Source organism: Lagenorhynchus albirostris, chromosome 13, assembly GCF_949774975.1.
Source record: "Lagenorhynchus albirostris chromosome 13, mLagAlb1.1, whole genome shotgun sequence".
In the NCBI taxonomy this organism is placed as follows: domain Eukaryota; kingdom Metazoa; phylum Chordata; class Mammalia; order Artiodactyla; family Delphinidae; genus Lagenorhynchus; species Lagenorhynchus albirostris.
In genome coordinates this window covers 67,837,021-67,855,269 of record NC_083107.1, presented here as the reverse complement: position 1 = coordinate 67,855,269, position 18,249 = coordinate 67,837,021, and the positions used below count along the sequence as shown (strand labels likewise).

Below are 18,249 nucleotides of genomic sequence, written 5' to 3'. Positions count from 1 at the left end.
ATTTCCAGTTGTCCATTAATGTCCTTTTAGCTTTTTTCCCCTGATCTGTGGTCCAGGGAAGGATCATCACTGTATTTACTGCTCATACCTCTTTTATTTTCTTTAATCTAGAATAGTTCTCTTACCATTTTTTTTTTTCCTTCACTCATGATATCTATGGTTCTGAAGACTCCAGGCCTGTTGTTTTGTAGACAACAGTTTGGTTTGTCTGATTATCTCTTCATGATTGCATTTAGCTTAAACATGTTTGTCAAGCTTTCTAAACAGGTGGTGTTATATCGTTCTCAGTGCAGTCATCATAAGGTCCATGATGCCCGTTTGTTCCATTGTTGGTGTTGCTAAGTTTGACCACATGGTTAAATTAAGGTAGTATCTGCCAGATTTCTCCATTATAAAGATACCTTTTTTTATATTGTAATTTATTAGTTATCTGTGGGTTGATATTTGAGACTATCCTGTTCCCCAACAAGTTTTTGTCCAATGGTTTTAGTATCCATTGGTTGATGCTATTCTGAATCAATAATTTATTAGTGTTTATAGTTATTTTCATAAATGTCTTACCTCTAAGATCATACCTCCTAGATTGCAAGCTTAATTGGAGTAGAATCTCTTAATTCTTATTCTGTTACTGACATGACGTAGAGTATTGTATATGCTCCATATTTTTTGAGGTATTGGGTGAATTAACAAGTAAAGGTTATCTCTCTAAAAATGAGAAAAGAAAGCCTTCTTTTATCCTGCCAATTCAACCTGAATCTTTACAGTTACATACTCTTTTTTCTTAAGCTTCTTCAAGTATAGAATAATCAGTTACCTTTTTTGTGTGTGTGTGTATTGCTTCACCTACAATACTATGATTTTTTCCATAGTATCCTCCAAATGACAATGTCTCTTCTCTGTAAATGCAAAGTTACTTACTCTGTACATTTAAATCAACTTTTTTATCCATCTCACCGTGATATTTAGTTCACAGAAAATGAAATGTAAGTACATAGTAGTGTAGAGGCTGTATACCTAAATTAATTAATTAACATCAGTTTCACTATGTCATGACAGTCATTATTACTGATTTGTTTAAAAATTATATTTGATACCTAACTACTTTTTAAAACTACAAAAAACAATCATAGAAAGGTTGAGGAAGCTTACTTTCTTTTTATGGTTTCAGATGCATTTTAGTCATTAAAAAAAAGTTGGTAACAAATTGTATTAATGAAACATTTTGTGAATATGCATCAGAAAATTATTAAGATTAAAATTGTCTACAATAGAATATTTATTACTCAATAAAGTAATGCTAATTCATAGCATTTGACTTAAAATATTGTTATTTTATGTGCTGAAATAAGGATACAAAAATTCAAGGTTAAAGGTTCATTTAAAGCATAGCATCTGAAGATGGGACATTATACCCCTTTCCTAATTAGCCTAAGTTTCTAAGAATCAGCAACATAGCAAATTCCCTTTGACATACCTAAGAATTATGTAGCTTAATTTCCTGACAACTGTCTCTTTTTATAAACCACTGAAACAACTGACATGTTTTATCTGGAGAAAAGAAGACTAAAAGAAGAAGTCATTTGCAGATGATTTAGGTACTGCCATGTAGAATAATGCTTAGGGTAGGACTTCCATGAATAGGTAAAAGTGATCTGTAGGCATATATATTTTTCCTGTACAAGATAGTACTTTATCCATCGACTGATGACTGCCCAGCAACAGAATCTGCTGCCTACGAAATAGCGCATTTTACCTGGAAGTGGTCATGGAAGGTTGGGTGACCTTCTTACTTTCCCTTCATTCCCTTTGTTCTCTTCTTTCCTTTTATTTGTTCCTCTAGCTCTGTGCTGCCCAGCGTGGTCACTGCTAGCGACAAGTGGCAATGGAGTATTTAAAATATGGGTAATCTGAATTTGAGATGCGCTGTAAATATGACACAACAGATCCTGAAATCTTAGTACTAAAAATAATGTAAAATAGCTCATTAATTACCTTTATATTCATTGTGTGTTGAAATGATACTGTTTTGTATCTATTGGCTAAATAAATAATTAAGATTAATTAATTTTAGTTAATTGTTTTATGATTATTTATTAAATATTTATTTATTGCGATTAATTATCAGTTCTAGATAAGAAGGAATATTCTCCACCCTATCTCTCTCAGTGGTTACAATTAAAAACCCTAGAATACCTAAAGAATATAAACAGCAACTACCTGAGGACTCAGAAAAATAAATAATAGCAGACATACCAAGAGGAGAGATCAAAGCTCAAAGAACGGCCCATATAGAGGTTAAAGGTTAGTTTCCTGTCCTCCCCCCCCCCCCCCCCGCCAATTTTTCCTTTCCCATCTCCTGGTTTAGACCCTGGAGTACCCTGGATCCTGGAACTATGCAATGGACATGGACAGAAGAAGCTTCAAGGAAAACCCTTTCTCTCGGGTTAGAAGATCAAAAGGGTGGGGTGGGGGGGCTTTAAGATGGAGCTTTTTAAACTCTCCTGGCCTTAACTCAGGTAAGCTCCAGTGGTGAAACTGGACTCCTGCAGCAGCCTCTCTAACTCTTTTCTTTTGCTGCTTCAACTTTAGGGGGACACAGTCATGGGAAACACACGAGAACTTGGGAAGGCTAAAACTCCTGCTTTCTAGCCGGAACACCAGGAAAAGTCACCCCTGGGAGTCAGAGAGTATAGAGGGAAATCATGGAGAGGAAGGAGCTGGAGAAAAGTATCCTTTAATTTGTGTATGGAATTGCAGGCTTATTTTCGAGCTGCATATGTATGGAACTGGACAGAATCAATATAGCAAAGGCTTTGAGAATTAAACTGTGGTGTAGACTCTTGCCCAGGTCCCTGACTGGTCTCTGGGTAGCATACCCTTGGGGAAAACTAGGATAGCATTAAAAGGCTTTGAAAACTCTACTGCCATGTGAACCAAGTCCATAGAACATAGTTTAGCACTTTCAGTCTGAACCTAACTTCATAACTTACTTGACAACTTAAATGAACAAACTCCTTGAAAGACATAAATTATCAAAACTCACTCAAGAAGAAATAGATACTCTGAATAATATCATATCTGTTAAAACAATTGAATTCATAGCTTAAAAAAGGCAGTCTTTCAAAAATAAAACTCCAGGTCCAGACCATCTCAGGTGAATTCTACTAAACATTTAAGGAAGAAATAGCATCAGTTCTACACAGTCTCTTCCAGAAATTGAAGTGGACACAAAATTTACCAACTCATTTCATAAGGCCACATTCTCCGGGTATAAAAACCAGTCAAAGAAATACAAGAAAAACAAAACAAAGCTTATACCAGTATCCATCATTTGAAGAGAGAAGCAACTCTTCAAAAAATATCAGCAGGGCTTCCCTGGTGGCGCAGTGGTTGAGAGTCTGCCTGCCGATGCAGGGGACACAGGTTCACGCCCCGGTCTGGGAAGATCCCACATGCCGCGGAGAGGCTGGGCCCGTGAGCCATGGCCGCTGGGCCTGTGCGTCCGGAGCCTGTGCTCCGCAGCGGGAGAGGCCACAGCAGTGAGAGGCCCGCGTACCGCAAAAAAACAAAAACAAAAAATATCAGCAGATTGAATCTAGCAGAACAAAAAAATGTATTATGACCAGGTGGGCTTTATCGTAGGAATAAATAACGTGTTCAACATTTGAAAATCAATCAATGTTATTCTCATTATTTACAGACTAGTACAAGGTAAACTGTATGATCATATCAATAGATGCAGAAAAAACAAAATCTGTTCATAACAAATACTTTTAGCAGAATAGGAATAGAAGGGAATTTCCCCAACCTGAACCTGAAAAGACATCTACACAAAACCTAAAACTAACATCATACATGGTAAAAAAAACTAAATGCTTTCCTCCTAAAATTGAGAACAAGGCAAGGATGTTCACTTTCACCACTCCTGTATAACTTTATACTAGAAATTGTAGACAGAGTAGTAAGGCAAGTAAAAGAAATAAAAGGCATGCAGATTGGAAAGGAAGAGATAACACTGCCTCTGTTTGCCTCTGTTTGTGTTCTAGTGGGAAGTGACACAGGAAACTGTTACGGAGTAGAAGAATCTCAACCCTTTGATATGACATGATTGTTTATGTAGAAAATCCCAAGGAATTTCTAGAAAACTCCTAGAACTAATAAGTGAGTTTTCCGTGGTTGTAGGATACAAGGTCAACACAGGAAAATCAATCATATTTTTTTACGCTAGGAAGAACAATTGGAAACAGAAAATTTAAAAACAGTGTTGTTATAATAGCTACTCTCTCTCAAAATAAAATACAGTAAATAAAATGGAAAGAAAAAAGAAATAGTTATAAATTTAATAAGATATGTTCAGGATCTATATGCAGATGGAAGGAATCAAAGACCTTCGGACTTCCCTGGCGGTGCTGTGGTTAAGACTCCATGCTTCCACTGCAGAGGGCACGGATTCCATCCCTGGTTGGGGAACTAAGACCCTGCATGCCACGTGGCATGGCCAAAAAAAAGGAATCAAAGACCTCAATAAATGGAAAGACGTATCATATTGATGGATTGGAAGACTCAATATAGTTAAGTCATTTTTCCGTAAATTAATCTATAGTTTTAGTGTCATTCCCATCAAAATCCCAGCAGGATTTTGTAGATATTGGTAAAGTGATTTTAAAATTTATTTGGAAAGGCAAAGGAATTAGAATAGTAAAATAATTTTGGAAAGAGGAACAAAGTTGGAGGAATCAGACTACTAAATTTTAAGACTTATCATCAGGGTGGTGCCGTATTGACAAAAGAATAGACATGAATCAATAAAATAAAATACAAAGTACAATAATGGAACCACATAAATATGGTCAGTTTATTTTTCACAATTATGAAAAAAACACTTCAGTGGAAAAAAGGGATAGTCTTCTTAACAAATGGTGCTAGAGTGATTGGGCATCTCTATGCCAAGGGAAAGTAAATAACCTCCATCTGTATCTTAAACCATGTACAAAAAGTAATGAATCACGTTCTGAAATGTAAAATTTCAAACTATAAAACTCTGAGAATAAAATATAGGTAGGAAGTCTTTGTAACTTGAGTTAGGCAATGAATTCTTAGATACAGCATCAAAAACACAGTCTGTAAAAGAAAAAAGTTGATGAATTGGATTTCACCAAAATTAAAACCTTTGTTCTGCTGAAGATGCTGTTAAGAGAGTGAAAAGATAAGACACAGTGAGAGAAAATATTTGTAAATCACATATCTAACAGAGGACAAATTTCAAGAACATATAAAGAGCTCTCAAAAGTCAATAATAAGAAAACAAACAACTGAATAATAAGCAATGAGCAATAGATTTGAACAGTCTACCAAAAAAGATATACAGATAGCAAATAAGCATGTAAAAAGATGCTCAACTTACTTAGTCATTAGGTAAATGTAAATTAAAACCATAATGAGATGCCATGACACACCTGTTAGAAGGACTAAAAACAACAAGGACAATGAGAACAACAAACTGACCAGTCAGTTGGTGAGAATGTGTATCAGTTGGAACTCTCATGCATTGTTTGTGTGACTATTAAGTGAAACAGCCATTCTGGAAAAGACTTTGGCAATTTGTTTTAAGGTTAAAGATACACTTTTTCATATGACCTAGCAGTTCCACTCCTAAGCATTTACTAGAAATGATAATCATTTTTCTAGAGATGGAAATTTTGTATTCATACAAAAACCTGTACATGTATGTTCGTAGCTGCATTATAAGACTGGAAGTAACCCAAATGTCCTTCATTGGGTAAATGGATAAACAAACTGTGGTACATCCATACGATGAAACACTAGTCAGCCAAGGAAAGGAACAGACTATTCATACATGCATTTAAATGTATCAATACACTTGGCTGGATTTTAAATACCTTACTATATGATTCTAAATATGACATTCTGGAAAATGTGAAACTGAAGGGACAGAGAACAGATCAGAGGTTGCCAGGGATGAGGGATGGTGGGAAAGTTCAACGACAAAGGCATAGCATGAAGAGATTTTGGAGGGTGATAGAATTGTTCTGTATCCTAATTTTGGTAGCATTTATACAAATCTATGCATGTGAAACTACACATATGATAAAACTCATTTAACTACACAAAAAGTACATTTTACTGTATATAAAATTTAAAAAAATAGTTAAAAATGTAATTTCATCCTTTTCTTTTTACTCTTTTCAAGTTGCTACTAATAATTTTTAAATTATGTATATGGCTTGTATTATATTTCTGTTGCACAGTGCAGCTTAGGTACTGGAAATGCAAATAAGGAGTACATGTGGTCTCAGTCTAGAGACAGGAATCTGACAGAAGGAAGTCTCATAAGGAAAGGAGGGAAATTTAAATGATCTCAGTTTAATCTACCCCCACTTTCATTCTTTCCTCTACAGATAATTTTTGAGGGCCTGTTTCATGCAAATTATAACAACTTTCAGATATAACTCTTTATAGTCTCTTTCTTAATATAGGAAAACAAATTTTACCTCTTAAGGCAAAAAAATGTGCTGTACAGTGGAATCATTGGCGGTATCTCTGAATTTGTGGGGAAAACAGTGTATGTTTGAGGCATTTGATAAGTTTCTTCATCATATCCTTGTGATGGATGTTCAGGTTTGTAGGGGTTTTTTTTTGCAAAATTTTAAGATTTATTAATTATTGATGCTGTGTAACTGAATATTTTTTTCTGCATTTAAAATATTTCTACATATTTGAAATACTTCATGTTTTAAAAAGATATCAATCAATTAAAAAAATAGTAGACATAGATGGTAGATAGACAAAAATGATAGATAAATGAATAGTGATATGGGCATAGACTAGATCCTAGTACTTCATTCAGCCTTTTACTAGTCCTAAGCATTAGGGACTCCTGTAAACTTCAAATAAATAATCCACAAGTGTACAAATGTTGTAAGTTACAAAGTGCTTTCGAATTTATTATTTCATTAGAACTAGACAGCATCCCATAACGTATGAAGAACAATGATTTTCATGACTTACATTTTTTTCAGATGAGGGAAATGAGGTTCAATGAGTTTCAATGATTTATAGAAGGTTACACAGATAATATACTGTGAAACTGTTACTCAAATCTAACCCATTCCCTTGCCAGTCTACCCTATAGGAAGGAGTATGAGCGGGTAGGGGAAGTTTTTACTACCCTGTCTTGCTGTCACCCAATGGATTGGGGAAGAAAGGGGAGAAGGGAACTGGGTACACACACTGAACCTCAGAGGTGGGCGTCTGCTTCGTGCATGGGATACACTCTTGATCCTGCAGGCCTCCAGTACGTGTCTTTTGGTAGAACCTGGGCAGACAGTCCCCACAGACGGCATTAGAGGTAGCTGTACAGTTAGCCTTCTGGGTACGATTGATGACGGCACAGGTGATGCAAGTCTGACATCTGTGATGGCCCCAGCTGCTTTTGTATCTGAGGGGAGGGCAGGCTGTGCAGTATGCATCTCCACCTTCTCCATAACCACAATCCTGCTAGTACTGGAGGTCTCCTGCAGAGGTGGGGAGGCGGCTGTGGCTCACCGCGGGGACAAAGAAAATGGCAGCGGCAGTTCTGGGGAGGACTCATTGGCGCGAGCCCTCCCAGAGGCTGCCGTCAGTCCCAGCCAACAGCCTGTTGGCTCCAGTGCTGCAGGTTTGTAATATTTGGGGGTAAATATTATTGTTTGAATGATTGCACCCAAGAGGTACTGATAATTGAACTGTGGCTGCCAGAGAGGGAGTTTCCCAGAAGCACGGTTAGCCAGTCTGTGTATAACTTCAAAGTGAGGGTGCCAACCCTAAACTGGAATAGAACCTAAGAATATTCTGATGGGTTGTAAATAGAGAGGTGAATCTAACAAGATTGAGATGTAATAGGGATAAATTTAAACTCCTGAAATGGCTTCCGAAATTCAGGTATCCAAGTTAAGAATGAGGGTTATATGGCTTAGCATTAGTGTATATGTAAAATTTTGGGGCTTTTAGTTGATAGGACGCATAATATGAGTTAACATTGATATGGCTGCCAAAAAAGCTACTTCAGTTTGCAGTGGTATTTATTAATAGAAGTTTAGTATCTAAAATGAAGGCATGGATTTTTTTTTTTTTTACTCGATTCTGTGTTCCTTAGAGCACACCTGGAATCTTGTGTTTGGTTCTGGGTATTACCCTCTAAGAGGACTGTTGACAAACTGGTACACATGCAGAGAAGAGAGAGGAGACAGTGATAAAGGAAATGGAGACCAAGTCATAAGAGGAATAGTGAAAGAAACTGGGATATTTAACCTGGTCAAGAGGTGACTCATGGTGGGGTTGAAAGAGAGGTCACAAGAACTGCCTGCAAAGAATTGAAGGGCTCTGATATTAAAGTGAAACTACACTTGTTCCATAAATTCCTAAGAACCAGTAGATGAAATTTTCAGAGAAAGATAGGTTGCATTTCAGTGTAAGGAAACACTGTCAAGAGTTAGAACTAACTTTTGGAAATAAGTTAACCTTTTCAAAATCTTTTGTAAAACTGTTGCTTAAACCTGCCTTTCTGTTGAAAATCTCCTTCAGCCTAGCATTTCCACAAGACTCTTGTCTGACCCTTACTTCCCATAATTGGGAGTTTCAGTAAATAATCATTTTATGTAGCCACTGATAGGAATAATTCTTCCATCATTGGCAAAGTACCAGTTATATACCATTTGAATTGCTCCTTTGAAACTCTGTTTTCCTGGCAGTTATTTAAGCTTAAGATAGACAAAAGAGCACTATACTATAAGAATAAGGAAAGGAGCTTGTGGACAAGCTGTGTTCCTTCTGTAACCGGGGAACAGGACATGTGGCCCGCTCTGTGGATCTGGTGATTGGGCCTTCCTGAGATGGTGTTGATATGCTCTGAAGAGTGTCGGCTGCCAAGGCACAGCATGTAAATAAAAACTTTTCTAGCACCGACTGTGATTTCTATGAAGAATTGTAGATGTGTGTTTTCAAAGAGAAGTTTTCCTGCCCCATTGGTCCTACAGTGGTCGTCTGTCAATTTTCAGGGAATCATGAAAAATAACACTTGAAACCGCCATTTAGTTGTTAGGTGTTTGTTATACTTCTAGCCATTCTAGGTGTGTTTTGTTTTTTTACTTTCTTTTCTTTGTTTCTTTCTTAACCTCACCTTATATCACCTCTGATCCTATTTTTATTTCTTTGTTCTCTTGCCTGCTCTTCCTTTTTATGAAAAGTTGGAGTAAGCAGTATCCTAGTGATCTGTACTCTGTGTTTGTATCATCTTCTCCAGGGTGAAATAAAGGAAATGCGATGTTATTGCTCTTCTCCATGATTTGTGTCGGTCTTTTTCCACCATCTCTGCCTTGAGGTCAGGGACTATGTTTTCTACTTCCTAGGTAACTCCCCAGGTGTCTCATATGTGCATCTGTGCATGGTGGGTTTTTAATAAATGTTCTTGTCTGATTTACTGACCATTCTCCCTAGCAAGAAAACATTGCTGCATTTTATTCCCAGGAGGCTATAGAGTATTAAGGTAGAGTGTTTTAGGAGTTCTTTGAGGTTGAAAGTAATATTTTGAGAAATTCTGAAATGTAAGAGTGTGAAATTCTGAAAGATATTTGTTTCTTTGTTTTGAAAATTATTTGTATAATATTTTTACTATGTGTAATATGGTAATCTCTCTCTTTTCTTTCTCTCTAAAAGGATCCTTTCAGTTGAGGGTGTAATAATTGGTATACATTGTTTCCTTTAAAAATTTATTGCATATTTAAATAATTTTGGCAGCTTTAAAAAATTGTTTTAAATCAATGAAAATTAAAAAAAAATTAACACTCCCCAGTACTCTCCTTTAAAAGGACCCATTTGGGGAACTTCTTGAAAAATAAAGGTCTTTGTAAGTATTCATCTTATAAAAACATTCTTTGCTTTTAAAAAGGACTCATTGCAGAGTTTCTTTAAATGGAGAACTCTCCAATTGCATTTTCAAGATGATTTTATTTATAAAAAATAATTTACTCATAACCATCGAGTAAACACTTTCTAATTTATTTGTGTTTAAGTTTGGATTAAAATGGGATGAACTTTTGCATCACATTAAAAAAACAATGCCTTTATTGAGATATAACTCACATACCATGCAATTCACTCTTCGAAATGTACAATTTAGTGGTTTTTAATACATTCATGAAGTTGTGCAACCATCAACACAAATTCCAGAACATTTTCATCTCCACAAAAAGAAACTTTGTGCTTGTTAACAATAACTCCCCACTCCCCCCTTTCCAGGCCCCTGGCAACCATTAATCTACTTTCTGTTGCTATGGGTTTACATATTCTGGACATTTCATAGAAGTGGAATTACACAACAGTCATACAATATGTGGCCTTTTGTGTCCAGCTGCTTTCACTTAGCATAAAGTTTTCAAGGTTTATCCACATTGTAGCATATATCAGTACTTCTTCTTCTTTTTTTTTTTTTTTTTTTGCGGTACGCGGGCCTCTCACTGTTGTGGCCTCTCCTGTTGTGGAGCACAGGCTCCGGACGCGCAGGCTCAGCGGCCATGGCTCCCGGGCCTAGCCGCTCCACGGCATGTGGGATCTTCCCGGACTGGGGCACGAACCTGTGTCCCCTGCATCGGCAGGCGGACTCTCAACCACTGCTCCACCAGGGAAGCCCCTTCTTTTTTTTTTTAATAGTTGAATAATATTCTATTATATGTATATACCACATTTTATTTATCCATTTATCAGTTGATGAACACTGAGTTGTTTCTTTTTGGCTATTGTGAATAATGCTGCTACAAACATTCATGTGCAAGTCTTTGTGTGGACATACGTTTCCATTTTTCTTGGATATATAACTAGGAATGGAATTGGTGGGTCCTGAAGTAACTCTATGTTTAGCATTCTGAGGATTGCCAAACTATTTTCCAAAGTGATGGCACTGTTTTATATTCTCACCAGCACTGTGTGAGGGTTCCAGTTTCTCCACAGTCTCACCAACACTTGTCATTATTTGTCTTTTTTTTTTTTTTTTTTTTTGCGGTACGCGGGCCTCTCACTGTTGTGGCCTCTCCCGTTGCGGAGCACAGGCTCCGGACGTGCAGGCTCAGCGGCCATGGCTCACGGGCCCAGCCACTCCGCAGCATGTGGGATCTTCCCGGACCGGGGCACGAACCCGTGTCCCCTGCATCGGCAGGTGGACTCTCAACCACTGCGCCACCAGGGAAGCCCAATTATTTGTCTTTTTGATTGTAGCCATCATAGTGGGTCTGAAGTGGTATCTTTTTGTGGTTTTGATTTTCATTTCCTTAATGACAAATGATGTTGAGCATCTTTTCATACGTTTATTGACCATTTCTGTATCTTCTTTGGAGAAATGTCTATTCAAATCCTTTGCTCATTTTTAAATTGGGTTGTTTGCCTTTTATTGTTGAAGTAAAAGGGTTCTTTATATTCTGGGTACGAGTCCTTTATCAGATGTGTGATTTGCCAAATCCTAAATCCAAACTTTTTCCCATTCTGTGGGTTGTCTTTTCACTTTCTAGATATTGTTCTTTGAAGGACAAAAGTTTTAAATTTTTATGAAGTCCAGTTAACCTACTTTTGTTGCTTGTACTTTTGATTTATCATCTAAGAAAACATTGCCTAGTTATGAAGATTTACTCGTATGTTTTCTTTGAAGATTTTTATAGTTTCTGCTCATACACTTAGGTCTTAGATCCATTTTGAGTTAATTTTTGTATATGGTATGAGTTGGGACTCAAGTTCATTCTTTTGCATGTGGCTATCCAGTTCTACCAACACCATTTATTGAAAAGACTCTGTCTTAGTCTGTTCAGGCTGCTATAACAGATTACCACACACTGGGTGGCTTAAACAACAGATGTTTATTTCTCACAGTTCTGGAGGCTGGGAAGTCTGAGATGAAGGTGCTGGCAGAGTCAGTGGTAAGGGTCTTCTTCCTGGTTCATAAACAGTCTGTCTTTTTGTTATAACCTCACATGGCAGAAGCGGGAGGGGCCTCCTCTTGGGTCTCTTTTATAAGGGCACTAATCCCATTCATGAAGGCTCTGCCCTTATGACTTAATCACCCACAAAGGCCCACCTACAAGTACTGTCATACTGGGGATTAGGTTTCAACATATGAATTTTAAAGGGGCACAAACATTCAGTCTAAAACAGACTCTTTTATTTAAAATTTTTTTAAAAATTGTGTAAAATATATATAACAAACATCTCAGTAGTGTTAAGTACATTCACGTTGTTGTGCAATCTCCCTAACTCTTTTCATCTTACAAAACTGAAACTCTATACCCTTTAAACAGCAACTTCCCATTCTCCCCTTCTCCCAGCTCCTGCTAACCACCATTCTCCTTTCTGCCTCTATGAATTTGACTACTCTGAGTACCTCATATAAGTGAACTTGTACGGTATTTGTGTTTTTTATGACTGGCTTATTTCACTTTCCATAACGTCCTCAAGGTTCATCCATATTATACCATGTGTCAAAATGTCTTTGTGTGTGTGTGTGCGCGCGCGTGTGTGGACCATTTTTAAAGTCTTTGTTGAATTTGTTACAATATTGCTTCTGTTTTATGTTTTGGTTTTTTGGCCTCAAGGCATGTGGGATCTTAGCTCCCCGACCAGGAATTTAACCTGCACCCCCTGCATTGGAAGGCGAAGTCTTAACCACTGGTCTGCCAGGGAAGTCCCAGAATGTCCTTTTTTAAAGCTGATTAATATTCCGTTGTATTTGTACACTGCATTTTGTTTATCTGTTCATCTGTCGATGGACACTTGTGTTGTTTTCATTAGTCTATCGTGAATAATGTTGCTGTGAACCTGAGTATAAAAATATTTCTTTGAGACACTAACACTGATTTCACTTCTTTTGAATATATACCCAGAGTAGAATTGCTGGGTCATATGGTAATTGTATTTTTAAATGTTTGAGGTACTGCCATATTGTTTTCCATAGCAGCTGCATCATTTTACATTCCCACCAGTGGTGCACAGGGGTTCCAGTTTCTCCACAACCTCGCCAACACTTGTTATATTCTCTCTCTCTTTTTTCTTTAATAGTCATCCTTATGGGTGTCAAATGATGTAAAACTCTTTTTGCCCCACTGAATTGTCTTGGCACCCTTGGCAAAAATCAGTTGACTATAAATATGAAAGTTTATTTCCAGAGTCTGAATTCTGCTCCATTGATCTGTATGTCTGTCCTTATGGCGTTACCACACTGTCTTGATTACTGTGGCTTTGTAATAAATTTCGAAATTGGGAAGTGTGAGTCTTTCAACTTTGCTCTTTTTCAGGATTACTTTTTGGCCATGGTGGATCCCTTGCATTTCCATATGACTTTTAGGAGTGGTTTGTCAATTTCTGCAAAAAAAAAAAAAAGCCAGCAGGATTGCATGAAATCTGTAGATTAATTTAGGTAGTATTGCCATCTTAACAATGTTAAGTCTCCTGATCCATGAGCATGAGTTGTTCATCTTCCATATATGTAGGCTTTCTTTAAAGTCTTTCAACAATGTTTTGTAGTTTTTAGAGTACAAGTCTTAACACTTCTTTCGTTAAGTTTATTCCTAAGTATTTCATTCTTTTTGATGTTGTAAATGGAATTATATTCTTAACTTTATGTTAGGATTGTTTGTTAGTAGTGTATAGAAAAGCAGTTGATTTTATACACCTATCTTGTATCTTGCAACCTTGCGAAACTTGTTTATTAGTTCTTATAGTTTTGTGTGTGTGTGTGTGTGTGTGTGTGTGTGTGAATTCTTTAGGGTTTTCTATATGCAAGATCATGTCATCTGTGGATAGAGATAAGTTTAGTTTTTCTTTCCAATCTAGATGCCATTCATTTCTTTTTCTTGCCTAATTGCCCTGGCTAGAACCTCCAGTACAATGTTGAATAGAATTGGCAAGAGTAGATATCCTTGGATCAGATTTCTAATGTTTAGTGGTTTGGAAATACGTATTACTGACAGTGCTCCTTTGAGAACTTGAAAATCCAGCTTTGTGTCCTCCTGTAGTAACAAAAGTAATAAAATTTCTTCTATTGGAATTTAGCATGCTATTTATTTTTTGAACATCAAGGCACAATAGCTTCTAGCTTGGCTTTTTCCAAAACTTTAATGCCTCTGTTCTATTAACCTATGGGTATAGTTGAGTAAGAATGAGTAATCAGTACATTTATATTGCCTTTGCCTCTTAGTCTTGGCTTGGGGTAATGCTTTATAGTTAGAACACTTGAAGGAGGTTTATAATTTGTAATAGATATAGTTAAAAACCAGGGGTAATGATTGTGGTAGGGTGAAGGAGAGGTAGTGATTGTACTACTTTTGATCATTTAATTCCACACCCAACTTCTGAAGAGTGTATTTTCTTGTTTAGATTTATTCCCTACAGAAAGTGGTGGAAGTAACTCTTCCATACTTTATTCTTTTTTTTAGAAATAAATTTATTTATTTATTTTTGGCTGCGTTGGGGGTTTGTTGCTGCGCGCGGGTTTTCTCTATTTGTGGTGAACGGGGGCTACTCTTCATTGCGGTGCGCGGGCTTCTCATTGCGGTGGCTTCTCTTGTTATGGAGCATGGGCTGTAGGCTCATGGGCTTCAGTAGTTGTGGCACACAGGCTCAGTAGTTGTGGCTCGCGGGCTCTAGAATGCAGGCTCAGTAGTTATGGCGTACGGGCTTAGTTGCTCTGCAGCATGTGGGATCTTCCTGGACCAGGGCTTGAACCCGTGTCCCCTGCATTGGCAAGCAGATTCTTAACCACTGCACCAGCAGGGAAGCCCTATTCTTTACCAATTCAGAGAACAGAACTTCTTTCATATATTGAACATTTCTTGAATATATTCTGTATCTATTGTACTTTGCCCTGTTGGAGAAGACATGAAATAAGAATAAGAGCATATTTATTCTCTGAATGCTTACAATATATTTAGGAAGATCAAGTATATGTACTTACTTTGTACTGCTGTGTATTTGTGCTGCAGTGTATATGTTCTGTCCCCCTCACTAAATGTAAGCTCCTTGAGGATAACCGTCTTTGTATTGACATAGCATGTATCATAGTGCCTCACATGTACCATGTGTTTATTATGGATTTTTAAAATTAATGGAGCTACAAAACCAATGTAAGTCTACAGTTAAATACTCACTGAATGGCATAACCAGTCAGTACTGTTGAATTTCAGAAGTAACAATGATCATTGTGTACTGGATTTATTAGGGAAGGCTTCATGCAAGAGAAGGTAATTAAGAGGGCTCATAAAGGATGAGTAAGAACTGAGAAAGGGGAAAGAGCATTTCAACTAGGTGTCATAGTTTGGAGGTTAGCGAGTGGATCATGTTGATGGGAATAGAATATTGGTATCGGCTTGTAGATAGGGAGAAGGGTGGATAAATAAGGAACATTGTATTTTGGGGGCCTTAAATGCCAGTTTGAGAAGTTTGCTGTTACTCCATTTGACATTAGAGAACCATTGAAAGTTTTTGAGCTAGGGTGTTTTGGGGCAAAGCAGTACTTTAAGATTTACTTTATGATAGTATGTAGTATGGGCTGGATGTATTGGGAGACCATTTAAGAGGGTATGGTAATAATTCTTCTAGTCTGTTGAGTCCTTAAAAACAGAGTTTTTTGTTTGATCTTTCATGCCCAGCATAGTGCCTAGAGGAGAGTTCAAATTTTTGTTCCTTGGATGCATAACTGTATGGACTAAGTCATCTGGGCCTGGGTTGAGCTGTTAGCAGTAGGAAATATGCATATGAGAAACATTTTGGGGAAAAAATTGAGATAACTTGTTTTCTAAGAGTATAAAGGGTGTGGGTCAGTTCAAAGAAGACATTAAAGTTTCAGCATGGGTGATTAAGGAGTAGCAGTGCCATCCCTAGAAATGGGGAAGTCAGTTAGGGGAAGAAAGGAGTGAGAAAAGGGATAGTCACGAGCATGTTTTTAGACTTGTTGAGTTTGAAGTTGAAATACACAGTACACAGGGTTAGAAAGGCTCAAATGAAAACTGAATTCTGAATGTTTGAATTTAGATGTCACTATGAAGATATTATTGTTTGAGCAGTAAAAATGACTGGACTGATCCAACACTATGTGTGTGTATGGGTACAGAGGTTGTGTGCATGTATACAAGTATACACACTCTTATACACTACAACCCAGTGTGTGTGTTAGATTGTGGGTATACTAATCTGCTCGTTGGTGTAAGTGGAATGATGAGGGCTGATTCTTGGCGTGAGCAGAGGGGAAGAAAAGGAAGCTAAAGAAGGAGAAAGGAGAGGAACAGAGAGGTAGAAGAACTTATAGTACAAATTTGTCAAGGAGCTTTTGTAATTTATCTTATGCTTCAATGTAATACTTTCGATAGTAATAACACTATTACTAACAATAGTAGTACTCCTGTATGACTTGTTGAGTGCTTACCGTATGCCAGACACCTAGCGAGACATGCTATCTCTTTTTACCCTCACAACAAATCCGTGATGTCAGAACTATTATATCCTCTTTTTACTGATGAGGAAACTGAACTCCAAAGAAGTTAAAACTTGCCCAAGATGACTTGAACTAATAAATAATTAGGAGATCCTGTGGTTTTAAATCTGACTTTTTGGACTCCAAGCCAAATGTTCTTTCCATTATACCAAAGGTTTGTGTGTTTAATTTCTTCAAGGCAAGGACTTTATCTTTAGAAAATCAGTCCTTGATAAAGGCTTATTAATTAGCGGGCAGTGACTGGACAGTAACGTTTCCTATTAATAAAATCTGCATGTACTCTGGATGTCGTTGCTTCTACTTTTCTACATGGGTATTTATAGTGTATTAGGAGGTAACACTTTCTGATTGCATGCTGTGAATGTTGATTTAAAAGAAGATATCAGTTCTTTTGTTTCTGAAAGTGCTTTTCAGTATTTTTGTTAAACTAATATAAACTTCTTTTAGAAGTTTTTCTGATGCACTCCCCAGATCGTTCATACATTTGCAAGGAAATAAGAAGAGCCTGACATTTTCTTTTATTTCAGGGGATATCATTTTCAATGCCCAGTACCCAGAGCTGCCTCCCGACTTTATCTTTGGAGAAGATGCTGAGTTCCTGCCAGACCCCTCTGCTCTGCATGTGAGTACTGCAGGCCTGTTTGGATGATCTCTGTTTGCTGAAAGGAGAATCAAGTTAGCTTTTGACAATTCTTTAACAGATACATTTGCTGAACACATGGATTTTTTTCCACCCCTTTTTTCTCTGTCCTGTGAAATAAGTGTAACTCGTTATGTGCCAAAATAGTTAAGAGATTTTTTTTCACTGCAGTTTTATTTTCAGACTATTTTGAATTAATGAAAACCTCTAGCATATTGGTTAAAATACATTTACTTCAGCTGAAGGAGACATGTTGAAAACATTTTCTTTGTTTTAACTTAATATTTCATGCCTGCGATCAATTTTCTAATGTTTACTAACACTTCATCACGGGGCTTGTTAGGGGAGTGTCTCTTGGCTCTTCAGGAGGCCTTTTTTTGTATAGAAGTGAAAGTGGCAAATTTGGACTTACATCTGCATTTTCTCAGTATTATTATCAGAAGGGTAAAGACCAGATTAAGTGTTCTTTATTAAGCAAGACCAGAAACTTTGTAGTTGAAGTAAAATGTTTCTGGATTTAAAGCAGAGAAAAGGATGGTAGTACTTGTCAGATCACATGTGGTTTGTATAAAAAGTGTTTTTTTCATGGCTAGTGGAGAAAAGCATGTACCATTTTGTTTAAAAGGTCTGACCAGACAAAATGTCTCTCTCTTTCCCTTCTCAAGTTTGATTTTGCTATGATGCCTATACCATAAGAGAGGTTCTATTATTGTTCAAAAACTTTGTTCTTAGTTTTGTTTTTTGGAAATTTTTTTTTGTCTCATTGAAGTTTTGTAATTAAAAGTTTGAGGGGGCTTCCCTGGTGGCGCAGTGGTTGAGAGTCCGCTTGCCAATGCAGGGGACACGAGCTCGTGCCCCGGTCCGGGAAGATCCCACATGCTGCGGGGCGGCTAGGCCCGTGAGCCATGGCCGCTGAGCCTGCGCGTCCGGAGCCTGTGACCCGCAACGGGAGAGGCCACAACAGTGAGAGGCCCGCGTACCATAAAAAAAAAAAAAAAAAAAAAAAAAAAAAAGTTTGAGGACTTGCTTTGAAATCTTGTCCCCCCTCCCTTTTTTAAAAGGGAAGTATTAAACAGGAAGTACT

The 18,249-nt window shown here is 37.3% G+C and overlaps 1 protein-coding gene across 4 annotated transcripts in view; it reads left to right on the top strand.

The window, feature by feature from the left end:
- The window catches only part of BABAM2 (BRISC and BRCA1 A complex member 2), a 449,417-nt gene that overhangs the window by 76,189 nt on the left and 354,979 nt on the right, over positions 1–18,249 (top strand). For all 4 annotated transcript variants that reach the window (XM_060169815.1, XM_060169818.1, XM_060169816.1 and 1 more), the window contains one exon: positions 17,053–17,147. In XM_060169815.1, coding sequence (XP_060025798.1) covers positions 17,053–17,147 — 95 coding nt within the window. The remainder of the gene's footprint in view (positions 1–17,052; positions 17,148–18,249) is intronic.